At 31.6% G+C, this 27,995-nt stretch overlaps 1 protein-coding gene and 1 pseudogene across 8 annotated transcripts; both read left to right on the forward strand.

Annotated features, from left to right (window-relative positions):
• Window positions 1-115: 115 nt before the first annotated feature.
• On the forward strand, window positions 116-10,565 carry LOC133781754 (chaperone protein dnaJ 10-like). Of its 8 annotated transcripts, XR_009870252.1 has the most exons (13): window positions 116-246; window positions 587-693; window positions 1,293-1,352; window positions 1,778-1,860; window positions 2,501-2,666; window positions 2,757-2,886; window positions 4,473-4,631; window positions 4,748-4,920; window positions 5,282-5,362; window positions 5,486-5,608; window positions 6,167-6,819; window positions 6,917-7,291; window positions 10,312-10,565. XR_009870252.1 is itself a non-coding variant. In XM_062220825.1 (12 exons), exons 3-11 carry the CDS (start codon window positions 607-609, stop codon window positions 5,564-5,566), a joined length of 1,020 nt encoding a protein of 339 aa, XP_062076809.1. In that variant the 5' UTR covers window positions 152-246; window positions 355-456; window positions 587-606; the 3' UTR covers window positions 5,567-5,608; window positions 6,167-6,351. The 8 variants fall into 8 exon arrangements, 6 of the variants coding, with proteins under 6 accessions (XP_062076812.1, XP_062076811.1, XP_062076808.1 ...); XR_009870251.1 differs by lacking the exon at window positions 10,312-10,565 and having other exon boundaries at window positions 6,917-7,379; XM_062220825.1 differs by lacking the exons at window positions 6,917-7,291; window positions 10,312-10,565 and adding an exon at window positions 355-456 and having other exon boundaries at window positions 152-246; window positions 6,167-6,351.
• On the forward strand, window positions 6,135-7,470 carry LOC133784771 (probable LRR receptor-like serine/threonine-protein kinase At3g47570; annotated as a pseudogene).
• Window positions 10,566-27,995: the final 17,430 nt, after the last annotated feature.

Genomic DNA, 27,995 nt, shown 5'->3' on the forward strand with positions numbered 1-27,995 from the left:
TGCAAATACATCCAAAAACAAAAACTTGTTGCCATGCATTAAAACGGCGTCGTATAACCTGGCTAAAGGAAAGTACCAATTAAATAAATAATTAAGAAATCATCTGTTAATAAAATAATTAAATAAATAAAAACAACGTTTTCTTCGTCTTCTCTTTTTCTGGTTCGTTTTTGCTTCAAACTGTGAACTTTCATACTCAAAACCATTTCTATACAGACAAGCTTGACGCCTCGCCCTCTTCCCCTCGTAAGCTCAATTTTTTCTTTACCTTTCTTGAAAAATAATCATACTCTTCCAAAAATGGAAAATACTAACTTTTTTTTCTTCACTACCTATTGTTAAACTGTGAATTAGCGGATGGTATTTAAATGAGATCCGGATTTTATTCGTTGAGTTTCAATTTCATTATTTTATTTTGATTGGGTCTTTCTGTTTTGGTGGGTTCCTTCCCTTGAGGTATTTTTTTCTTCCATATTTCTGGTTTTTTTTTTTGTTTATCAAACATGGCATATTTGTTTGTTTATGTAAGTGGGTATGTGAATGTGATCTGATTAGTTTTACTATATATGTATATACTTGTTTTCAGACTTTGTAATCTTTGAAAGTATGGTGAAGGAGACTGCATACTATGAGATATTGGGTGTCAATGTTGATGCTTCCCCAGCTGAAATCAAGAAAGCTTACTATCTCAAGGTATATAAATTTTCATTAATTTGGATTTCTTTTCCTGACCCACCAAGAAATTAATATTCTTTTGTTATTTAAGATTGTGGATTTATGATGGGTTTTTATTTATTTTTATTTTTTAATGAAATAGCTGAAGTTGGAGTTGGGTGTTCCCATTTTAAAACTTGGGAAAAGTAATGCTAATTTTACTTTTTAGGTGTTCCCATTGTAATTAGAGTATGTCCCTGTTCATGAAAATAAAGTTTCTAATTTTTTAGCTAGATGATATGAACTGGAGTATTCTGCAGTCCAAATAGTTGGGTGGGCTGAGAGAATGATTCATGGTTTGGAATATATACTTCTAGTTATTCTGATAATTCTCCTTGGACACAATCTTTTATTTTTTATTTTTGGCTACTTTCTGCTATGACATTATCATCCTATGAATGCCACAGCCCACTAAATCTTAAAATTTGATTCCAAGTTTGTAAGGCCTTTTGCAATTTGACTAAGTATTTAAAGCTCACTTAGAATAAAGTCTGCAAGTCGTTCTCTAAATGTTAGTACTGTTATCCAATTTATACATTGAGCTTTGTGATTGATATCTGTCTATGTCTTCTTTCCAGGCAAGGATAGTACACCCAGATAAAAATTATGGAGACCCTAAAGCAGCTGAAAAGTTTCAGGTATGTTGGTGTAAGTTATTAAGTTTAGTTCTTTATAGAGGAGAAATGTAAAAATGTTTTTAGTTCGTCTAATTTAACTAATTAGCTGGAAGCTTTTTTTTTAAAAAAAAAAACTGATGTGAAAGTAGATATACCAGATTGTATATCTGAAAGCTTAAAATAAAGTTGTGGAGAAATATAATAACTTATGAATGGCTATTTATACTTGTCTGTGTAGCTGCCTGCCTTGCGTTAAATGCGTCTAGTACATTTCATAATTAGCCTCCTAAAACAAGATGAGGAAGGCTGCCATAGTTATGTTGGCTCTTCATTTTTAAAACTAATGTGAAAGTAGAAAAACATGAAAATCTCTTGGAATCCATTGTTGGTGTACTTTTTTCACTCCTTCTTGCACTTATTTTCTTGGTTGTGATACATGCATGAAGGCACTTGGTGAAGCTTATCAAGTTTTAAGTGATCCTGAGAAGCGTGAATCATATGACAAGCATGGAAAGTCAGGAGTTGTACAGTAAGTTTATGAGAACTTTGAATTATTATCATGTTACCATACAAAATGTTACATCTATTGATTAGTGTGTGATGTATTTTTTGGAAATGAACTTTGACTTTTCTCTTTTGTAGTGTCTCGCAATTTTAATTTTTTGCTTTATCCAAGTTGACTTCTTGCTGTATAAAATGATTTTACAATAGTCATCAAGATGCTCTATGAGTATTCTTGGATATGCTTTATGGGCCATTAGAAAATTGTGTTATATATTGTTAATGCTCATTTTGTTTTTGTTACAAACTCTAGGTAGTCAATCCACTGACAGATTTATCATTATTTTTGGTTCTTCATTAGATACATAGCTTATCAATTATTTCCTTAAAAATGTAAGCTTTTCTATAAAGCATAATTTATAATTTTTTATCTTTTGCTAAGTTGTTGCGATATGGTTCTTAGAGAGGAAAACATAAAAGTGAATTGAATCAAATCTGTTTTATTTAGAGTTGGATTGATCTTGCAGTCAACTCCCAATATACAGTTAGTGCCAGCTCAGCAAACCTAACTACCCAAAATTAGCCACCTAGCTACTCAGTACACAAGCACATCTCCTGGTTGTGCATCTTTACACACTTAACTAAGAGTTTTCTTTTTCTTTTGCCAGTGAATCATTGTTGGACCCTTCTGCGGTGTTCGGAATGCTTTTTGGAAGTGAATTATTTGAAGAGTATGTTGGTCAACTTGCTTTGGCATCTTTGGCATCTATTGAATCCGAAGAAGAATCTCAAGATCCTGAAGTTCGACAGAACAAAATTCGGGAGAAATTGAAAGTATGCTATTTCTTGTTGGGAGAAATCGACAGTACAATATGTTGGTTCTTCTATGATCATAACTGAAATTGCATTCTCATCATTTTGCAGACATTGCAGAAGGAGAGAGAAGAAAAGCTTATAACAGCTTTGAAAAATCACCTTGAACCATTTGTTAATAACCGTACTGATGAATTCGTGGAATGGGCAAGTTCGGAGGCACAACGTCTCTCAAAAGCTGGTAGAACTTTCTTTTTTCCTTAAATTTTAAAAAAATTTCTAAAACCAGTGATTGCTATCTTTTGAAATCTATCTAAAGTTAATCTTTCTTAGTAGTTTTCGCAACATAGGGGAGAATTATATATATTTACTGTAACAATAAAGAAATAGCTCCCCATGGTACGGTAATTTCATCATGACTTCATGAGAAGGAAACCAGGATGTTCTGTTTGTCTTATAAGAGACTTATAATAGTCAATTACTCTAAAATCATTATGGATCTTCCCTATGTCTCTATGATTTCGCTTGGGCGTATTATCTTCTTTCTTAACAAATGAACAGTTGTTCTTGCTCTTCAGATCATTTGTTCCTTAGACTTTTGATTATTGAACCTCAACTGCCCTTAGGTTCTAAGTCGTGAGTGTACTGTCTAACAAATCACAGAGAAAAGCCTGCTCTACCTATGTCAAAATGATTTTAGCTTTCATTATTTTGATTGGACAACTTCTCTGGCCAGAGCTTGCTGCTCTATTCCATCAGTGTTCCCATCATTAGAAGGAAGAATAAGGGTTAGGTGCTATGTTCTGTGTGTGTAGATTGTACTAAGGGTGATTTTGAGTATTAATAATAGTTAATAGCCTATTGTATAGTTTTGTTACTGTCCTTACTTTCTGTTCTATGTTAGGCCACCAAATTAGGCTGACCTACTCAAGATGGAAACAGAAAACTAATTAATAGGATTCAATTTATTTTTTATGCCTAGCTGTCCTAATTGTAATCTCTAATTGGTTGTTGGAGTCTGAATTGTAACAGGAGTTAGTTGGGTAGTTAGAGTCTTGTATTTTGGGGGTGGGGATGCTAAGTATATATACCAATCAGTAGCCTTACTTAGAGGATATCTGATTATTTTGTGTAAAGTGAAAGAGTAAAGCTCTTTGTGGAGAGTTTCCAAGTCTCTCAAATTACTTGGAGAACTTTTATTTTGGTGGCTGATATCAAGAAGAGTTCTACAACAAATTCATTAAAAAATTGTATCTGTAATAGTGCCTATCATTCTATTGTTTCGCTGAAGCGGCTAGATTAGTTTAGGAGATACATGAGGAGTAGAGTCAATCTGACTTTGGGAGAGGGAGGCCTGTCAAATTAACCTGTATTCTTCTAGGGTTTAATCTCAAGATTAACTCAAATTTTCAATACAGAAGAAGTTGTTTTGAGTGTTCTTTTTATTGATATTGTACGGTATCTTATCATTTACCTCTTGTCAATTTCTGCTAGTCTAGGAAATTACATTTGCAGTTGTAAATGAGTTTTGGCTTGTACAATGCATACTGTTATGACCATGTAGTACTGGTATATGAGCTGGAATTGTTTGGTTTTAACTTCTGAAGCTATTTTCTCATTTCAAGCAAAATCCTTTACTGGTGTTATCAAGTAATGAAGTTAAATGAATTTTTACAATGTAGATAGTATGTGAGCTGGAATTTTTCAGTTTAACTTTTGAGTGAAAATATCAAACTTGTGTTGTCAAGTTTTGAAGTTATTTTCAATGCTGACAACTAGATCTATATGCTTATTATATGATTCAGCCCATAATTGACATTTCATTAGCTTTTGGTGAGGCTATGCTGCATACAATTGGCTACATTTACACGAGGAAAGCTGCAAAAGAACTGGGAAAAGATAAGCGGTTATTGAAGGTTCCCTTTCTGGCGGAGTGGGTACGAGATAAAGGACACCAGATAAAGTCTCAAGTAATGGCAGCTTCAGGTGCATTATTCATAAATGAAGTATCTCTATTTGGTGAAAGATAGCTTTATATCTTATTGGTCCCCATCAAACTTAAGATATCTAGCTCAGTTCCCTTGTGGTTCTTGAATTTGTAGGTGCTGTATCTTTAGTTCTAATTCAGGAAGACATGAAGAAGATAAACCAAAGAGAAAACAAAGAGGAGAACCTAATGAAAGCAATGGAAGATAAAATGGATGTCATGCTTAATTCCCTATGGCAAATTAATGTCGTTGACATCGAGACAACTTTGTCACGTGTCTGCCAAGCGGTGAGTTGCAATACTTCTTTCTTTTGGGTAAAAGTTTACGAGCTCATGCTGCTGTTGAATATTCTTAAACAAAAGTTCTTAGAAGAGGGATGTTTATCATCCAAATTGAAAATCAAAAGCTAGACCTGATAAACGATGTTCATTACTTTTGGCGTTCCAATGACTAAGAAAAATTGGCAGTTGAATAGGAGTCTGATGAGTGACCGAGTCGTCTATCGATTTTAACAATGATCTATTTGTCAAAATGAATTATGCTACTTATTTCTGCAAGTAATTTGATTTTCACGAGAGATGTATCATATCTAAATGAAAACTCAGTTGTAGTTTTTGGGTAGTAATTTGTCAACTGATTCCCTTTCAGGTCCTTAGAGACCCTAATGTACCTAAGGAGGTTCTGAAGCATCGGGCCCAAGCACTAAAAAAATGTGGGACAATTTTCCAAGTAAGCCTTCTGTTTTCTTTGCATATTTTACTTGTTAATGTTTTTATTATCAGAAAATTCACAGCATTTCCTGTAGCTTGTCACAACACAAGTGATCCAATGAAATTTTCTTCTACTTTTCAGGGTGCCAAAGCTCCTTACAGTAGAGACAACAGCCTTCGCCGAGAAGCCGACATTACAGTCAATGCTGCTTCATCATCCTAGTCCTATTCCCTAGCTGCAGGACACCCGCGTTGCGTGAAAATGGTACTTATGTAGCAACTTCGGAATATTGTGTTTGTTGTTAATTGTGTTGAATTAGCATGCTCCCACTAGACTTGATTCAACCTTGGCCTCGTTAGGATTGTTGTTCGTACAACTTTCTGTGACATATTATATGTTTTTCTGTGTGATACTATACAAATACAAACTTTGTGTCAATTATTATTCTGCGAAAATACAGCTTTAAGCTCATTATAATTACATCGTACAATTAATAAATGATTGTGATCATATTTAAGGATGGCCTCAAACATACAAAGTAGATCAGAAACTATAGCAAAAAAAAGTCAATTGATGTTGCTTACCTATTCAAAAATGTTGGTCAAAGGTCATGTTTGGTAAGATGGAGAGAAAATATGGAGTCATGAGAGTTTTTTTTCCTCGGAGAAGGATGATAGAGAGGACTCATCAGCGAAGCCTCGTGATATTTTTCACTTGTCTTCGAAATAAGTTATATCTCGCAAGAAAGTTGATAATCTCCATAGTTTGTGGCATTTTCGGATTATGTTTGATGTCATTTCTTTTGATTCGTTGCTGGTTTAGAAGACATAAAAAGGAGCCTTCAGAGTCTTCGTGGAATGATGTTCCATTCTTGAATATTTCGTATGGAGAGCTCTTGAAAGCCACTGATGGGTTTTCTCCAGAAAATCTCATTGGTACTGGCAGCTTTAGCTCGGTGTTTAAAGGAGTTCTTGAACCAGACCAACTATCTGTAGCAGTGAAGGTGTTCAACCTGCAAAGAAGAGGAGCTTCCAAGAGATTTATGGCGGAATGTGAAACACTAAGAAGCATTCGACATCGAAATCTTGTGAAAATCATATCTGCTTGCTCGAGTGTTGACTACCAAGGTAATGATTTCAAAGCCCTCATCTATGAGTTCATGTCGAATGGAAGTTTAGAAGATTGGCTACATCCGAAGCCACGAACAGGAGAATGTCAAATGAGAATTCTAACTCTGTCTCAACGATTAAACATGGTCGTTGATGTGGCTTTGGCATTAGATTATCTTCATGACCATGGCGATAGTACATTGTGACCTTAAGCCAAGGAACATTCTTCTTGACCAAGATATGACTATCCACGTAGCCGATTTTGGTTTGTCTAGGATTATGGAAGATGACATTGATGATATCCAAATCTCTCAGCCAAATTGAAGCTCAGTTGCAGTAAGAGGAACAGTTGGATATGCAGCTCAGGTGATTAAGCTTACCTTCGTTACTTTTTCTATTTTACTTGTTCTTCTCTTAGGCATATTATGACCTTATTTATACCCTTGTATTGTTTTTTTAATAGAATATGGCATGGGAAGCAAGGTTTCAACCGAGGGAGATGTATACAGTTTTGGTATCCTCTTGTTGGAGATATTCACAGGGAAAAGACCCACTGATGATTATGTCGAAGATGGCATGAGTCTTAATCGATTGGTTTTCGCTTTACACAAAAATGCAGTGAGGGACATTGTTGATCAGAGTATAATGATTGAATTTAGGCAAGAGGGCAACACAGTGATGGAAACGAGTTTACATAAAATGCATGAATGTTTGGTTTCGATACTTGCGATTGGAGTCAAGTGTTCAGAAGAATCATTAAGAGAAAGGATGAAGATTAGTGATGCTCTTAAAAAACTGCAAGAAATTACAAGTATAGTTCTTAAAAATAATATCTGAGGTAAGGAACCAGATCTTTGTTATGATGATATGTGCATATACGATTTATACCAAAGCATTAGACACATCTATGAATATGATTCTTACCACATATGTGTCATGTTACTATTTGCTATAAATTACCTTATATTTAGAATGGTTATACTTCATTTCTTTTGTTATTTTTCAGGAAACCATTGAAGAGGTGTGTTGAAAAAAATTATAACAACTCACATTGTTCACTACACTTTAGTTTCGCAGTGTTGATGTTGTTGTTTTGTTGTCTTTTCTATGTTGTGGCTTTGGTTAGTAATACATGTTTTTGGATTTTTAATTATTTGTAAATATTTTTGGATTTTTAATATTAAATAATTTTTTAATATTTAAATAAAATTGGACCAATCAGGTATAGCCACGTAGGTTCCTGGTCAGACTTAACGGCCCAAGACCAACGTCTCCATAAAATGAGTAATGGTAGGCATTATTGCCCCCAAAATTTTTACATAGGCATTTAAGTGCAACAAATCTAACTACATAGGTATTATTCCCGCAAATTTCCTTTTTTATAATATACAGTGAGGAAAAATGAATTCTTATAATTCATGTTAATGAATTTGAGTATTAAAATACTTAAATTTTTTAATATTGGATATTTATGCGGCAAGCTTTTCTTTGTGGTTTAACCCTATGTTTGGTATATGGAAGAAAGAAAAATTATAGGACATAAAAAATAGGAGTGAAAGAAAAGAAAAATATTTCTCTTATCTTGTTTGAAGGGAAAGAAAATAAACTAAAAGTGAAATTATAGTTGAATAATTTTGTATAAATTTTTTGAATTAAAAATAAAGGTAAATTGGTATGCTTTTATCTCTATTTTTGGAAGAGCAAAAAATTGTGGGCCCAACTCTTTAATTTCCACCCATTTTTCTTTTCCATCCTTATTTCTCACCAATTAAATAAATTTTTTTTTTTATTCTCTTCACTTTTCTCTCCAAATTTTTCTTTCCTTCCTCTATTCTCCTCTACCAAACATAGGATAAAGTTATACCCATATCTATATAGGGTCACGAGATATTTACCCATGAATTTTCTCTTTTGAAAAGGTAACAATTGGTATTTTTGAGGGTTTAAGGTGTTAAATCTTTGGGTTTTTAGTTAGAATACTTTAATTGTTGTGTTGTTTTATGTAGCGTCCCGTAATTTTACTTAGTTAGATAGTAGTAGTAGTAGTAGTAGTAGTAGTAGTAGGTAGTAATAACTTATAGTATGTTAGTTTTAGCGGATATTGGTTCAAGCCGGAATTTAGTTGGATACTCATAGCAATACTTATGGATTTTATAAGTTTAACCTATAGTTTAGAAATATTAATTATAACATAAGGTTTAATTTTAGTAGTTATGATTATTATAGTATAGTATAGGTTTATGATATTAGTAGCCTTGTTTGTGAAAAATGGGTGATTGCATAAGAATAAATTAATTATAATATTATTAAAAAAATTTATGGATCGAGCCTACATATAGCCCAAAAGCCCAATAAGATTTTGGGCTTAGTAAATTCGAAATCAGCCTAGGGAATTAGCGTTTGTTATTTTATGGTTATTTAAGATATTTGTGGATTAGGTTGTTATTTAGATAATTAAATAAATTTTTCATAACTTTAGAGTACTGTAACTCCGACCTATTTTTGACCTAGTTATATTATGAATTTAGAAAAATAATATTTCTAGAAAGTTGTAGATAATTGAATTAGCTTTCTAACGGTATAAAGATAGTCTAAACCGGAATTCTACAGCTCCAATTATGTTGGTTTTACTACATGTGAGTTTAGAGTTACGAGATTTAGAAAGTTAGAGGTTGGGATATATTTTTTTATGTTAGATTATTCTTCAATTATTTAATAAAAATATTAATAAGATAATTTAGAGATATTTTCTACAGAATTTAGGATTCTATTTTATTTAAATTTAAATTTGGATTATAGTTAGAATGAAATTAAGTATTTTTAAATAAAAGAAAGATTTAGAAACTCTAGAAACTTCCAGAACCATTAAGAGCATGACACTTGTCATAATCATGTTTATTTAAGGATTTAAGTATTTTTTTTAACATAATAGTTTCACTCTTCAAACTCTATAAATAGGACCCTTCACTCAGCCATTTTATTCATTCTTCAAACTCTTCAAGCACAATTCAGAGCATTCAAGCTGCTTAGATTATTCTTGAGAGAAACACTAGGGCTTTGGGATAAAAGCTTTACCATCTTAAGCTTTGTAAACACTTGGGTAGTGAGATATAGTGTGATTTCGATATCGAGGTGTAGAACAGTTCTAGTTTATCCAAGGTGTTTTGAGTTCTTTAATTTAAGGTTCTTCTCAGTAAGTTTCTTCTTTGATGGTTTAGTTTTCTTTTCATCTCTTTTCTTTAGAAACTCACCCTTCTTTACGTTTGGTTTTAGGAGTTCCAATCCCGCTCTTGTCTCCAATATTCTGGTTTTTGGTAAGGAAAATTAGGTAGTTTAGTATTAGGATCTAGTTATGATATGATTTATGTTTGTATGATCTAACATTTCAGGTACAATAAATGGGTAAGTGTGTCTGGACCTAAGGTGTCTAATAATGTATGACGGACTATGTCCGGTAGGCTTGGTTGCCAAAACTTTATGACGGACCTATGTCCGGTGTATGACGAACTTTTGTCCAGGGCTTAATTGCCACCCCTATATAAACACTTATCTTTTTATTATATCTGACTTGTTAGTATGACCCATAGTTACAATTATGATTATGATTATGATTTATGACCTATGACCTATAGTTATGAATATGATGTATGATCTATGACCTATGACTTATGACTTAGAGTATGACCTATTATTTATAGATAATGATTTAGAATTATGACTTAAGTTATGATATGATCTAGAGGTTTGTGTTGGTATGACTTTTGTGAATTTATGTTATGTTTGATTATATGACTAACTCTTGTTTGTATTTTCCTTACTGGGCTTAGAAGCTCACTCCTTATGATGTTGTTATTTCAGGAAATTAGGGATAGAAAGGCCGGTGGCGAGTGGGACCTAAGAGCTTCGTGATGTATTCGTTGGGGACCATATAGTCGAGGAAGATCATGCAGGACTATTTTTATTTTATTTTATTAAAACATGTTATTTTAAAAAAGTTTTATTTAAATATTGTTTATTTTTATTTAATAGACAATTATGTTATTTTTTGAAAAACCATGGCCATGTATTTATTTTCAAGTTTTTATTCAATAAAAGAGCAATATTTACGATTACGACCCAATGCTGTGTTCTCGGTAATCTATGAGAAATTAGGGCGTTACATTTTATAAAGGAAATTTTGAAAGAGAAAAGAGAGAGAAAGTGTGGATGTAAATAATGTGAGGGTTATTTGGGTCCAAAATATATTTTTCAAGCACAGTTTTCAAATTTTTGCATTAAGAGGTATATTTTTATTAAGATTGATTAAATATAAAACCTAAGCGGTCTTAGACATTGAGGTGTAAAACCTTTTAACAATTTCACATAATGAATGTGTGAAATTTGAATTTTTGTTGGAGGCATTTAAAAATTCTCCTTTTAGGTCTAAAGTTGTACAATGAAGTATATAAGCATCCTAAAAAATTTGGGAATATTTGGAGTATTTTAAAGTTGATTTTTAGCAAGTTGACCAGACCTAGAGGCTATATATTGCCTCCTTGGAGGCGACACATTATCCAAGCCTTAAAAGCCTTAGCAAATGATGCATCGCGTGATGAGTGGTGGCGTGTTGTTGTTTGCTGATTTGACAAGTTCATTTTTTGGCTCCAAATTTGTAAATTAATGTTTTAATCCTATTGGTTAGACTTATTGATGGCGCCTACACTATAAATGTGGCTTTTAGAGTTGTGAAACCTTAATCACACTTCTCATCGCTCTCAAACCTCTCTATCTTTCTAGCGTTTCAAGAACACTAGTTTTTTCCAAGAAAATCACCAATAATTATTTGACTTGTTGGATTTTCAAAGCTTGTTATATCCCACTTATCATTCCATCTATGCAGAAGCTTTAAGCAACTTAGGAAATGCTTGGAATAGAGATTTTGGACAATGATTCTCATCGTGGCAAGCTTTGGTGCAACATTTTGTTTTGTTGCGACATAGGTGCATTTGGTTTTCGTTTTTGAGTCTCCCACCAATTTTGTCATTTCCTTTTTTTATTTATATATTGTATTTATTGTTTTGAGTTGTAATATCTTAGTAATGTAGTCTCACTTTCTCAACAAACTTTCAATATGGGTGCTTTTTTAAGCATAGAAGTTCAATTTTCCAATCACATTTTTTCTTCTAATAATAAATTCATTTAAATTATCTCTCATTTCTGTATGCATAAGTTTTTTGAACAATAACATAATTTAACAAAAGCAATTAGATGGGAAACTTGATAGTAGACTAATAGATGCAAAGCGTTTAGGAAGTTAGGAATTTGAATGCTAAAATTTTGAGGTTGGAAACTTTAATGCAAAATAAAAAAAAAAACAAGTTATTTGATAATTTTCGCTCCAACAAAAATGGAATATACTCATTTGGTACTTGTGTTCTAGCATAATACATGTTTGACCTCTCTTTAATGAATAATACTATGTAGTATCTCGAAAAGTCAAAATTAGTAAAAGAAAAAGCAATATTGGACTCAATTTTGGTCAACAAATTTTCTAGTAAGACCAAATTACCCTAAGTTATAAATAACGAAATAATTTTAAAACAAAAACTTATTTAAAATTCAATTATAAAAAAATAAATATTTATAAAGAAATTATAAAATTATACTATTTAAAACACATTTAAAAATAATTAATATAAAATTTAAAACTTAAACAGAACAAGATAAATTAAATTAATATTTTCAACTAAATCAAATAAATAAATTGTAAAGGGAAATTTGAGTTTCTATGCTTAATGAGATATACTAAATCAAAAAAATGCTAGACACTTAAATCATTTCAAAACAATGCCAAATTTTTTGACAATACCCAAAATACCCCTCTCATAATTTTTCTCACCCCTTCCTCTTCCCTCTTCCCTCTCTCTCCCTCAACACATTCCTCTCAACTCCCTCTCTTGAAAAAAAATTCATGGGTAAGATAAAATATCATAGAAATCAATGTAATGGCAAGTATTCAACACTTAGGACACTAAAATACTACATTTCGAACAGATTTGGACATGATTTTTGGGTTTTTTTTGCGATTTTTTTCAGATCTGAAACTTTGAAATCTGCAGAAAATCGACGTGGTTCGATGGTGGTTCGATGGTGCTCGATGCCAGCTCGATGGGGCCTTCAAAATCAAGATTTTCATGAAAAAATCGATGTTGCTCGATGGTGGTTCGATGGAGGTTCGATGGTGGTTCGATGGTGTTCGATGCGATTCTTGCAAGATACGTAATTTTTCACTCGGGTATCCGTTTGGGGTGATTTTTTTTTTGATTTTGGGTATTTTTTCAAGATCTACACGTTTGGGATGTGTATATACACATTTGGGAAATGTAAATCTTGAAAAAAATGACAAATGCAAAACATACCTCATGTTCAAGATATGTTTTGGTATGTTTTCAAGTTCTAAACTTTGAAAATGTGTATATGAACATATAAAACGTGTAGATCTCAAAAAAATACCAAAAATAAAAAAAAAAATCATCCCAAACGGACACCCGAGTGAAAAATTATGTCTCTTACAAGAATTGCATCGAACCACCATCGAACCACCATCGAGCAACCATCGAGCAACGTCGATTTTTTCATGAAAATATTGATTTTGAAGGCCCCATCGAGGTAGTATCGAACACCATCGAGCAACCATCGAGTTGGGCATGATTTTTTAGTTATTTTTCAGATTTGAAACTCGGAAATATGTAGAAAATTGACTTTGCTCGATGGTGCTCGATACCAGCTCGATGGTGCTCGATACCAGCTCGATGGGGCCTTCAAAATCAATATTTTCATGAAAAAATCGAGATTTCTCGATGGTGGTTCGATGGTTGCTCGATGGTGGTTCGATGGTTGCTCGATGGTGGTTCGATGCAATTCTTGTAAGAGACATAATTTTTCACTCGGGTGTCCGTTTGGGATGATTTTTTTTTTTATTTTTGGTATTTTTTTGAGATCTACACGTTTTATATGTTCATATACACATTTTCAAAGTTTAGAACTTGAAAACATACCAAAACATATCTTGAACATGAGGTATGTTTTGCATTTGTCATTTTTTTCAAGATTTACATTTCCCAAATGTGTATATACACATCCCAAACGTGTAGATCTTGAAAAAATACCCAAAATCAAAAAAAAAATCACCCCAAACGGATACCCGAGTGAAAAATTACGTATCTTGCAAGAATCGCATCGAACACCATCGAACCACCATCGAACCTCCATCGAACCACCATCGAGCAACATCGATTTTTTCATGAAAATCTTGATTTTGAAGGCCCCATCGAGCTGGCATCGAGCACCATCGAACCACCATCGAACCACGTCGATTTTCTGCAGATTTCAAAGTTTCAGATCTGAAAAAAATCGCAAAAAAAACCCAAAAATCATGTCCAAATCTGTTCAAAATGTAGTATTTTAGTGTCCTAAGTGTTGAATACTTGCCATTACATTGATTTCTATGATATTTTATCTTACCCATGAATTTTTTTTCAAGAGAGGGAGTTGAGAGGAATGTGTTGAGGGAGAGAGAGGGAAGAGGAAAGAGGAAGGGGTGAGAAAAATTATGAGAGGGGTATTTTGGGTATTGTCAAAAAATTTGGCATTGTTTTGAAATGATTTAAGTGTCTAGCATTTTTTTGATTTATAACCCCTCACTAAGCATAAAAACTCAAATTTCCCATTGTAAAATCTAAATGCCCTTTATATACCCAAACCTAATAATCAGGTAAATTAAAAAAACATTGAACTATTATATAAAAGAAAATGTAGATCTAATAGTGATGGGGCTACTATTGGAGAAGAACTTGGATTGGAGCTTTTCGAGAGGCAATCAATTTGGGAGAGCGAGGAACTGTTGGCGATGATGGGTATCAAAGGCACGGGGCTAGATGACGATGTTGCATGGGCTACTATTCGGACGCCATGTTATTCGGACGCTGCGTGGGCTATGACTGGGACACATAAATATCAAAGGTAAGTCGAGATCTAGGTAATATAGCAAGTATGGGGGTTCGTGGTGCGGTTGGTACGGTTTCTCTCTAATTTTTTGGACCAAACCGCATATGCGGTTTGAACAATTTTCCAAACCGCAACCCGCACCGCATAGACCTCAAACTGCATAAACCGCACCGCAAAAATGCGGTGTGGTGCGGTGCTGTTTTTGCGGTTTATACCTATCGCCAAATAATTTAACAATTAAATATTATAATTAAGAAAGATTCATAATAAATCTCATAACCATAACCATAAAGTGTTTAACAAAAGAATTAAATGTACAACAAGCTAATAAACTTTAAGCAAGACAATAAAAATATAACAAATAAAAAATGTAATATAAAAGTAAATATTATTTTAATTAAAGAGGAATATATTTAGATTGAAGTAGAATATGTGTTAGCATCCTATGAAACATTATATTTCTTTCTAGATACTGTGTATATTATATTATACTATATAAATATTTATGCATTAATTTTAAATGTAGCAAAATTGAAAAAAAATAATATAAAAAAGTTAATATATATAATGATGCGGTGCGGTGTGGTTTGAACCGCATTTATAAAATTTAAAACTGCAAACCGCACCGCACCGCGCGGTTTGGCAAAAATACAAACCGTAACCGCACCGCGAAGGGTTCTAAACCGCAAATTGCGGTGCGGTGTGGGCGGTTTTATGAACACCCCTAATAGCAAGTTCACGAGGGTTGACAAGCTTGGAAACTAAGCAAGAATGAAGGTGGCAACGGTAGTGTTCGGGACTGTGGAAGACACAAATTTAGGTCTCGTTAAAGGTGTTCGTGAAGATCTAGGTTTAGCCAATAGTGATGGACAAACACCATTTTGGGTTGATGCTAAGTTAGATTGCAATTTTATTTTGCTTTGGTTGTAATGTTGTTATGATTTTGAGTGTGAATTTGTGATTTTGGGTATTTTGGTGTTTGTACATTCTTCAAGAACAAAAATGGTAATTGAATGAGAAGAACAATAAACTTGGATTAATACAATTTCTTTTCTTTTAATTTTGGTGAATAAATGAGGGAGGTAAAAAGTAGATTTAATGTTATTCATATGATGAACATTGTTCATAAATTCAATTTGTATGTTTTTTTAAATATTATTTTTATTTAATTAATTTAAAAATTAATTTCATTTCATTAATAAAACATCCCAAAAAAATTAAAATGACTTAATCACTTATAGTGAGAACAATTTGGTCATATTAATTCAAATTTATTAATTCAAAATTGAGTCTTTAACTTTTTAGAGTACTAAATATTATTCATAACAAAGGAATCAAACATGGCTTTTATTAAAACAAAAAGTACGAAGTAAATATAATCCATTTCACAATAACAAAATCTTTCAGATTAAATTCATCAAAATAACCATCTCTCTTTTTTGTCACAAATAAACCTTTACAATCAACTATTGCTTTGCTCATTTGTAACCTTTTCTCTTTAAAATTAATGAGGTTTTCATTTTTTTTATCTTTGAAATTTTCAATCAGAAAGTTTAAATATTAATTTTGAATAGAATTTATTTCATAGAAATAAGTGAGAATATTAAAAAAAAAAAGATGATGTATGATGAATCGGGTGTAAGAGAGAGTGAGCAAAATTAATTTTTAAATATCAATTGAAGGTGTTGTTTTGATGAGGATGCAAAGCAAAAACAATAATACATTAAAACCTCAATATAAAAATAGCTTTGAGATCAAACTAATTGTATTCTAATTAAGAGATTATAACTAAATGGATGTATTGGTGCAAAAAGATTTCAGAACACTTAAAATTATCAACTTTAACAACAATAACAATAAAAATTCTATAACTATTACATATTTAAAACTAATTCATGTAATTCAAATGTAGAATAAATTTTTAATTTTCTCTTTTGAGTACAAATAAATGACATTATATTTATTTTTTTATTTGAATGTATGCATAATTATTACTATAAAGAGCTATATTTTCTTAATAAGTGAATTAAAAAACATATAATTAATTAAATTTTAGAGGTTATTGTTATTTATAATTGGCTCAAATTAGGATCAATTTCTTTTATAATAAAATAAATGTTATTCTTATATAAAGTATTGTTATATAGATGTTTTATATATATATATATATATAAAATGATAATAGAGTTATTCAATTTGAAATATGAATGGAATACATTAAATTAAATTATGAGGGTTTTATTTTTGAGCAAAGGTTTTTCTTTAATTAGGGAGATAAACTTAAATATATATAGAGTTTATACTTTTTTTAATCTTGTGTTTTGTTTCATTATCTGTTTAGACATTTGATAAAAAACTTTTTGGATCTTGTGTTTTGTAAAATAGTTTAAATAAATCTCTAAACCCGATTTTGATGAAAAAAAATTCAATATAACAACACTTGTTAGGCTGAATAGTTGTAATTTTGATCTGAGTTGTTAGTTTGATAAGTTATTTGTGATTTTAGTTCAAAAACCTTTAATCAAAATTAGATTTATGAATCTATTTGAACTATTTTACAAAATACAGAGTCTAAAAAATAATCTATAAAAAGACATAGTCCAAATAAATAATATGACAAAACCAGCTTTATTTCTTTTTCTTTGATAGGAAAAAGTGAACATAATAAGTTATATCATAATGTGCATAACATAATTCAATTCAGGGATTATTATATAACTTAATTTTTCTTAATAGAATAAAAGGGTGTGATGTTTAGTTATTTACCCTTTTTTGTAATAGTAATGTAATATATAAAATTAATAATTATTATTCCAAAGAAAAGAAGTGTTATATGCTTTTCTTCAAGTTGAGGAGAGATATATTCCTTTTTATTTTATATTAACAAATCAAATGAAAGTGAATAGGAATATTCTAGGGTAAGGCTTTTATGATTGAAATAGTGTTGATCGTTTCTAAGTTTTGATTTTCAATAAGAAATATATTTTAAGATCTAGACCTTTGCAAGTTTTAGATCTAAAAGACAACTATACAAAATTATATTAAAAAAATTAATAATAACAACTTTTGCAAATATAAATTGTAGTAACATCTGTGTTCACTTGGATCCCAAGGGAAAAATTATTTAAAAAATACCTGAGATGGTATTGGACTTTGAAGAGACTATGTTTGGACAAAGAGCAAATTCAAAAAAGGAAAATCTACAAAAATGCACTAAAAGTTAAAAAAAATCTGAAAAATATGGTACATTACAAAAATACGGATTTTTTGGATAAAAATACAGAATGGCAAAAGTGTAAATACGGAGTGACAAAATCATAAATAAAAACTGTAAAATACAATTTTTTGTGATCAATGTTTACAAACTAGTAAATATCTATTACAAACTTGTAAATATCTGTTACATGTTTGTAAATAATATTTATAAAAATCAGTTATAGAATTGTAAATTTTTTTGTTTTTGTAGATAAAACTTACAAATAAGTCCGTAACTATTTTTTTTTTTTTTTTTGTAACAATAGTTTACAAATCTAGTTTTACAACTAAGAAATATATTTTTGTAACTAACATTTACGAAAATATGTTATAGTTAAGAAATCATAACCAAAATATACATAAAAATATTATATTTTTTCATATTGTTACAATATTATACCAAAAAATTACAGGAACATTCATATTTATGTTATACAACTTAAAAATATAAATTTAAGATGTTCATTATTTATAAAACACTTTATTAAATATATATATAGAAGTGAAAAACAATATATTTTTTTAAACAAGTTTTACATTTTTGTAACAAGAGTCTACAAAACTAATTTCACAACCAAAAAATTTAGTTTTGTAACTAACATTTACATAAATATTTATAAATTTATTTAACATGATTGTTACAAAAATTTATAAAATTAAGTTGTGAATTTAACATGTTTGTAACAATTTTTTTTAAAACTAAGTTTCTTACTAAAAGACACTATTTTATTTTGTAACTAATATATACAAAAACGTTAGATTGCATAAAACAAGTAACAAATATTAGAAAAAATATATAACTACTAGTATAGAAATAGATTATATTTATTAAAAATATTATAATTTATGCAAGCATAAAAATTTGTTTAATATTAATAATACATTTATTTTAAATATATAAAAATAAAAAAATTGAAAAGAAACTAATTGAATATTATTATATCACATTAATATAATTATATTACATCAATTAATGATGTATCTTTTTTTACTAGTATAAGACAAAATAAAAATTCATCGTGACATAAAAAAAAAGTTCTTCATTATTTATTAGAGATCAAACTTATACATTAGTGAGTTATGTTCTTATTTTATTTCTTTTTACTATTCTCTGTCATTTTCTGTTGTTGAAGGAACCGTATATTTGTAATTATTTGTATTCACCGTATATTTCAAAAAATTTCTAAATATACAGTGTTTTATGTAATTAAAAATGGCTAAAAACCAATTTTAGGAATCCAGTTTTGCTAATCTTATTCCACTCTTTATTTTAGGTAACCTATTTTTTTTTTTTTGTTGTAAATTTGAATTTTTAATACGGATTAATTTAATCATTAATTATATTAATTTTAAAAATATATATGTGATGATGTGGATTGGGTAGAAATATCTATTGCATATTCATTAAGAATGTTGGTGTAGGAGGATGAATTTTTTTAGAATTCATAATTGAAAATTATATATATCTATAAGTTTGAAAGAGTGAGCTAATATGCTCACAATAATACCCTAATACCTTCTATAATGAAAAAATAGCTATTGGAAAAAAATAACAGTGACAAAAAAAAAATTTGTAAAAAAAATTGTTATAGAAAAAAAGGTGTCGAAAAAATAGTTGCCGTGAAAAAAAAAAGGAGTTTTAAAAGAAAAAGTAAAGAAGTTATTGCAAAATAGTATTAAAATATTTCAAATAAAGTATGTTTTCAATTAAAAATATTAATATTAATATTAATAAAAAAAAGTAAGTTGCTCACCAAATTAGAGAGCCAAATACCTCATTATTTGGTGTGGGGTTCTCTAAAATGGCTATGGAGTAAGATTTACACTATGTTTGGTAGAGTTATGGAGAATAGACATATGGAGAGGAGAGTTCAGAAAAAATAGATGATATAAACAAGGATGAGAAACAAGGATGAGGAGACTGTAAAACACTAAGGGGGTATTTGGTACGCGCGTTTGATTTGGTGGGAATAAAATATCAAATCTAAACTATGTTTAGTAAATTTATTTTTAATAATTTGAGAGTTTGTGTTTTCAAAAGAATCTTATTTTTTTAGCTTTATTTAAGATAATTTTAATTCTTTTAAACATTTGAGTTTCATATTCTTTTAACATAAACCCTCTCTAACTCTATTCTCATAAACTCAAATTTCTTACCAAACACACCTTAAAATTGTGATTCTTTTAGAAAAATAATTTTTTTATATTCTCAAAAGTTGCTTGATCAAGTTTTTCAGTTGTTTAAACAAGTTGTCAACCTAATTGATCAACCTGGTACATATTGTTCTTGATTTTTCATTATCTTGGGTTTTTATTAGTGATATTATTATTATTGTTGTTGTTTCTGAAAAGATATATATTTGTTTTTAAATGAGAAGATATTTATTTAATCAAGAATTTTATTAAGTATGTATCATTGTTTCCTTAAATGAGTTGTTTTGGAAAATCTTTGTTTTTTATTTTTGAAAAAGTTCCTCTAGGGAATTGTATTATCAAGTACTTTCAGATGATATAACATCACAAATACAATTGGGAAGGGAGTCCATGCTCCCCTAATATCATAAAGAAAAATTAACTCATTTTTTGCTTAGAGCAATGGCCATATTCCTAAGCCTAGATATATGACATCATATATTGTTAGAAAGAGATTGCAGGGAAGAAGAAAGATCAAGAATGAGACAAAGTGTTCTGTTATTGATGAAAAGAAAACTCAGAAGAGTTTATATACAGAGGAAGAGAAATATAACAGAGCAACTGATTGGTTACAAGAAAAGCAAGTGTAATAGAAAACAAAACAGAAACTGTTATATAACAAAGCTAATCACAGCTATCCCTAATAGCCCCCCTCAAACTAAGGGTGGTCAAAGACTGAACCCTTAGTTTGTCTCTAAGTACTAGGAAATTGGAAGAGGAGATTGGCTTTGTGAGGCAGTCGGCTAATTGTGCAGCAGCAGGAACATGGTTGACTTCAATTTCTTTGGAGAGAACTTTGTCACGAACAAAGTACAAGTCGATCTCTATGTGTTTGGTGCGGGCATGCAGCACCGGAGTCGCAGTTAACATGACGGAACTCAGATTGTCACACCAAATCTGTGGAATAGAAGAAGAGGCAAACCGAAGTTCAGTCAACAAAGACTGAATCCAAGTGATTTCAGACACCACAGTAGCTAAACTTCTAAACTCAGCTTCGGTAGAAAATCGTGAAATGGTCGATTGTTTCTTCGACTGCCAAGCTACCAGATTTTTACCAAAGAAAATGCAAAAGCCCGAAGTTGATTTTCTGTCATCCGGATCAGATGCCCAGTCGGCATCACAAAAGGCCTCAATTTTGGTAGAAGAAAATTTCTGATATGTCAATCCATAGTCAAGAGTCCCAGCAAGGTACCTTAGGATCCTCTTCACAGCAATCCAATGAGAAAGAAGTGGAGAATGCATGAATTGAGCCACTTTGTTCACTGAAAAAGCTATCTCTGGCCGTGTGATAGTGGCATATTGCAAGCCACCCACAATGGATCGGTAAAGAAAAACATCATCAACAGATTTACCACCAAATTTAGAGAGCTTAGAACTTCCAACCATAGGTGTCTTTTGACTGTTAGCTCTTAACATCATTGCTTTTGATAACAAATCAGTAAGATATTTCTTTTGAGAGATGTGGAGTTGATCTGAAGTCCTTGTAATGTGAAGCCCAAGGAAATAATTGGCATCTCCTAAATCTTTTAAAGAGAATACCTGATTTAGAGTGTGAACCAAGGACTGAATAACATGAGAACAGCTGCCCATAACCAATATGTCATCAACATATATTAAGACATAAGTAGTATGAGCAGTAGTAATCCGTAAAAACAAGGATTGGTCAGATTTTGAAGAGACAAAACCAAACTGTTGTAGAGCAGCAGAAAGCTTTTCAAACCAAGCACGGGGTGCTTGCTTCAGGCCATAGATAGCTTTTTGGAGCTTGCAAACCTTATGCGGATATTGAGAACTCTCAAAGCCAGGTGGTTGAAGCATAAACACATCCTCTTTTAAGTCCCCATTAAGGAATGCGTTATTGACATCGAGTTGCTTAATGGTCCAGTTGAACTGCAATGCAAGAGATAGCAGAATCCGAATGGTAACTGGCTTGATTACAGGGCTAAAAGTCTCATGATAATCAATTCCTGCTTGTTGATGATAACCCTTCGCAACCAAGCGAGCCTTGTGTCTCAAAATAGTCCCATCAGCCTTTTCTTTAATTTTAAAAACCCATTTACAACCAATAACTGGTCTGTCAATGGGAGTGTCAACCAATGTCCAAGTTGAGTTTTGAGTGAGAGCCTGAAATTCAGAAGACATAGCTTTGTTCCACTCGGATGAATTTGTTCATCTCCAAAATACTCATTGCTGGTGGTAAGATTGCTCAATTCTGGTGTCAAATGGTTGGTAGCTCCAGAATCCGGGTACCAGCTTGAATCCGAGACTGTTTCAGCTGTAGCAGACATGGCTTGTAACTCAGCAACTGCAGCAGTTGGTTGAAGAGGTTGAAGACTTTTAGGACCCGTAAACGACTTGTCGAATCGATAAAAGCATTGGCGAACCGTATGGCCAAGCTTCATGCACAGCTGACATTGAGGTCGCTGTCCCCATGTGTTGGATTGACCTCTATTGTTGAAAAAGGATCCGCGATAGCCAGAATGAAAACCTCGAGAAGAGCCAGAAAGGGGACGACGAACAGCACCATACGAGTTGGAAACACCAGAGAAATGAGAGCCATTGTTAAAGACGCCACGAGAGAAGGAAAAATCAAAGTTGTTACCTCTATAAGAGGAACCACCATGAGAAGGTAAACCAGGACGGCTATGGGAGGAGCTCGGATTGAAAGCCAAATTGGCTTCAGATTTGATGATGTCAAGATCTTTGACCTCTTTAGCTATACGGTACTCCTGGGCCATTAGCAAAGCCTCAATTTCTGCTACTGAATAATCATCCTTTCGTGTGCTAACAGAGGTAATAAAAACACCATATTCAGAAGATAACCCATTGAAAACGGCTTCAATGTGTTCAGAGGGAGACATCTTGTGACCAATAGAAGAGAGAAGATCAACCAATTTCTTGATCTTGAGAAGGAATTCAGAAAGGGAACCGGTCATTCTTGTGTTTCGAAGGGCTGTTTTGAATTGGCTAATCTTAGCCCGATTTTGAGCCGTGTAATATTCAGTTAGGGCTGCCCAAATCTGAGCTGTGGTATCACAGCCGACCATTCTTGTGAGTGTGTTGTCGGACATTGAAGAAAGGAGCCAAACAACAAGACAATTGTCCTGCTGTTCCCAGTCTTGGTATTCTTCGCTGATGTTGTCAATCGCACGATCGGCATCGGTCACGTACATCGGAGGAGCTGAGTTCTCTGAAAGAAACTTTTGTAAACGGCTACCTTTGATTGCAGCAAGGACTTGATGGCGCCATTGAAGATAGTTGTGGTCATCAAGTTTTACTTAAAGAGAATGCGAGAAAGAAAACGAATTGGTTTTGGGAAGAGAAAACTGACGAGAATTTGACGACCCACCATTGGCGGTGGTATTCCGAGCTTCAGTACCCATTTCAGACGAAGTATGCTCTGATACCATGTTAGAAAGAGATTGCAGGGAAGAAGAAAGATCAAGAATGAGACAAAGTGTTCTGTTATTGATGAAAAGAAAACTCAGAAGAGTTTATATACAGAGGAAGAGAAATATAACAGAGCAACTGATTGGTTACAAGAAAAGCAAGTGTAACAGAAAACAAAACAGAAACTGTTATATAACAAAGCTAATCACAGCTATCCCTAATATATACCACCTCCAATTAATGACATCACTCAACATCAACAATTCAATATGAAAACTGATTTAGTTGTCCTCAATTTGGTAGTACAGAACACCACTATGGAGCCATAAGAGTCGTGAATATAGCTACAGAACCACCCTATCGTCAAAGATGAATGGTACACAGGGAATATTATCTTAATTCCTTATTATATTTCCACTGCATATTTTCGTCATAATATATTATTTAATCACAAGATTTTTTCAGTCAAAAGATCATTTTGTAATAAATGGTTATATTCTTTATTTAATCAATTTATGGTTCATTATAATATTATTATTTCTATGTTTGTTGTGTTAAAAGATTGCGCCAGTTGTTGACACTCTATGTAGGATTTGATCATGCCAAAAAACCTGGATGACTTTTGGACTAAGTTCATTCACAATCTATTTGGATGATTGATCAAGCCAGATTGGTTGTGCGAGCTGACTGAATCATTCCCCAAAAGGAATGTTCCTCTTTTGTAAATATCTTTTATTACAAATTTGTTGGACAAACTAAGAAGATATTCAACTTCTATAAAGACAATTCTCAAACCGTCACTACTACAAAAACATCATTTTATGATACTTTTTTAGGACACACTTATATGTGAGTCCTAAAAACAGCTCCTGGATTTTTTAGGGCTCTTGATGCGAGTTCTTACTATGTGTGTCCTAAAAGTTTGATTTTTTTTTAACAAACACATCCTAGATTTTTTAGGACACTCATTGCGAGTCCTTAAATAATTTTTAGGGCTTGCGTCAGTTGCGAGCCCTAAAAAATCTCAGTTTTTAAGGCTCTCAAACAGAATACTCACGCCCCACGAGTCCTAAAAAGTATTTTTTGTAGTAGTGCGTGGTTGTCATACATTTGTGTTGTTTGTGTTTTCACCAAATGACACAGAAATATTTGGAGAGTAATTAAGCTTCATGAAAGATAATGAAGCCCTCATAAGCTCACCTAGAGCTCCTCGAGGGGAAGCCTCACCGCCTTGATCGTGCACCGCCTCTAGAGAAATATGTCATCGGGCAAATTACGCCTCGAGGACTACAATTATAAAATCCTCCATTTCTACTCCGCTCAAGTCCTCCAGGCCTATGAAAATCGTCCTCCAAGCCTGGAGTATAGCGTCAGTTGTCAAGCACAGTGACCCTAGACCACAAGCAGTCGTCTGACATGTTACTGTTACCCAAGTCATGGTGTCGAGTCCGTACAGGCGACAAGCAGGATGTCTCATGACGCCACCTGACATTGGAAAGCGTGTAGCTACCTCCTAACACTGTCAGGGATGTGTAACCCCAAAAATTTATGGGTTGTGACCTCGTAAAGGGCCTCGTGTGATACACTTGGGCCCACCAACTCCTTAATGACAAGAATGTGTATTTATATTTCATTAATACCCCATTTAAGGGGGAATGAAAAGGGAATTAGCTCTAAGTTGTTTAATTTGGGTTGAAATGTTAGGTTTTGCTATATAGCAAAAGTAATTACAGTAATTTGTGCTGAAATGTCAGGTTTTGCTAACTTGATTCATCAGACATGAAACTGATATATTAAGTTATAATTTGATCAATCAAGTTTTTCTATTTTTGTTTTGATGAAAAAGTTGACTTCATAATTACTTTAAAAATGAATTTTTCATAGAGTAATAATCATTCTAACATTATGTTTGGTAAGATGGAGAAGTGGGTGGATGGAGATAAAATGAAAGAAAGGTCAAATTCTCTTGTTTGACAAGAAAGATTATGAGAGGGAGAACAAAGGTGAGAATATAACAAATCCACTTAAATCTACCATTAGAATCCTTTCATAATCCTCTTTAAAAGATTTATTATGAGAATTCCATTGTTATTGTTTAAAATTACAAATATACCTTTTAGAAAATTATTATGAAGATAAAATAATTTCATAAATAAATAATGATTTATCATTCCACTTCTCCATCACACTTACCAAACAATTTGAATGTATATTTATTTGTGTATATATAGATTATCATTGAAATTTATTGTTATTCTCCAAACACTATCAACTTTAGTACAAGGGATACCTTTAGTTTTATACGTTTGAGTTAAGTATCACTTACAAATGTATGTGTAGTATTTACTTAATACTAATGGTGAGGTAGATACAATTTTTCACTTTTAATTTTTGCATTCTTTTTACTTTTATTTGTTTTTTATTCTATAATATATGATAAATAATATTTTGTATCATATTTCAATCAAAAGGAAGACATTTTAAAGTAAGAAGATATGTAAAGTTTTTCAATATGTCAAAAAGTTATGTAAGTTTGTGTTTAAAATAAAAAGGCTTATTTGTATAACAGGTTCCTAAACTTTACATGTTTTGGCAAGTTGGTCCCCAAATTTTTTGTTTTGATGCAAATACGTCCCTAGGGCTAACACTGTTAATAATTATCTTAAAGAAAATGCATTAAATATAATTTGGTCCCTAAACTTTGTGTGTATTGGCAAATTGGTCCCCCAAACTTATTATTGTTAATATATTTTGTTCTTTTCATGTTAAAAATAGAAGATAATTTACTCAATTGGTACCCTATAACTTTTCAAATTATTATTTTGGTACTATTTTTTTCTTCAATAATGCTCATATGATATCCTGTATTTTAAAATCATACATATTTGGTACCCTCGACTCAGATTTGATAAATAATTTTTTTTTCAATATCCCAAATTGCCATCAGTTATATGTAATTAAATATTTAAATTTGAATTTGGAACTCATATGATTGAGATCAATTTGATTAAATTGGTAAAATTTTATTAATTAAATTTGAGTTTAGGGTACCAAATATGTATGATTTTAAAATATAGGCTATCAAATATGAATGATTTCAAAATACATGGTACCAAATGAGCATTATTGTAAATACAGGGTACTGGAACGATACTTTACAAAAATACAGAGTACCAAATGGTTACCTACCCAAAATAGAATTAAGACTAAACTAAAAAAATTTAAATTTAAATTAACAAAAAAATTATAAAGTTAAGTTTTATAGTTTTATGAGATCATATTTAAGATAAGAAAAATTACTATTTTGGCTCTCGTGGTGTAAGTTCATTACCGAATTTATATATTGAAAAATCTTGAATAAATAGTTATTTTTATACTTTTAAGCTTATAAATATAGAATTAGGTTAAGTGATGTTTGTTTATTATTGTCATTTTTAGTTAATTACTTTTCATTTTTGTGTTCTTTTGTCCTTTCTGGTTGTTAAGAGCTCAATGTAGACAAATAAGTAATTTATGCATGAATTTTCTAAAGAAAAATAATGAAAAGGGAATTAGCTCTAAGTTGTTTAATTTGTGCTGAAATGTCAGGTTTTGCTGTATAGCAAAAGTAATTTTGCTGGAACATTTTCAGCAGGATACAAAGAGGAAAATTCAACATGTAAAGGAGAGACACGTGGCGTGTCATTAATTGAGTTGTCAAATGGTTGTGAGGTGGCAAAAATCAGAGTTACTAAGCTGCATTTTAGAGGAGCAAGTTCTAGAAGAGAAGAGACTCACATGAGAAGGAAGGAGGGACATTTTTGGGTCATGAGGTGTTTAACGCCCAAATCGTGACAACCACTAAGCGGTGGTTGTAGTATAATCGGGAGGTCGATCCACAAGGAGGTAACCTAAAATCAAAAGATTAGTAGAAAATAACACAAAAAGTTAGTAACAAGAAATAAATAAAATTGTAAGTGAAAAGAAGTTTGATATTTTGGTATTGTCTTTTTGATAAAGTGATAAAATGATATAGGTGAAATAAAGGTAAGATGTAATCAAGAGTTTGAGAAATGGAAATGTTTCAAGAATTATCCATATGCTTGCTTAGTTACTTGGTTACTTGATTTACAAAAATACACAAGTAAATAGTTCACATCCCAACATTTACTTGGAAAGTCTAACATTAAAGTCCATATTCTTTTCTAACAAAAGTTCATTTGAGTTATAAAGTTCTTTACTTTAAAAGCACAATGTTAATTTTATGAAAAATCTAAAAATGACAAAATACCCAAGGGCAATAATGCAATAAAAGATTAGACATAAAATTGTGTATCAATATTACTTTTACTAATTAGAAGCACATAGAAAGAGCAAGATTAATCCTATATACTATTAGCATAAGTAAATAAAGATAACAAAATAGAGATGGAGATGAAAGAACATAAATAACTCAAATATTTTACATTAAGAACATAGTAAATCAAAGTAGCAAAATAACATCACTAGCATATGGAATCATCCCTAACCTTCCTAGGAAGATTAGGCCATTATGCTCATGATTCTCACAAAATTCTAAGAAGAAAATATGAGAAGAGAGTGAGTATAAATTTTGCTATAGTTTCTTTTACTCTAAAAATTACATACTAAGTGTGAAGAAGGAGTCCCTATTTATAGATGGAGAAAATGACTAAAAAGAAATTAAACAAAATGAGGTTTACAAAATAAATCTGAAATAT

The sequence above is a fragment of the Humulus lupulus genome, chromosome 6 (genome assembly GCF_963169125.1).
Source record: "Humulus lupulus chromosome 6, drHumLupu1.1, whole genome shotgun sequence".
Classification (NCBI taxonomy): Eukaryota; Viridiplantae; Streptophyta; class Magnoliopsida; order Rosales; family Cannabaceae; genus Humulus; species Humulus lupulus.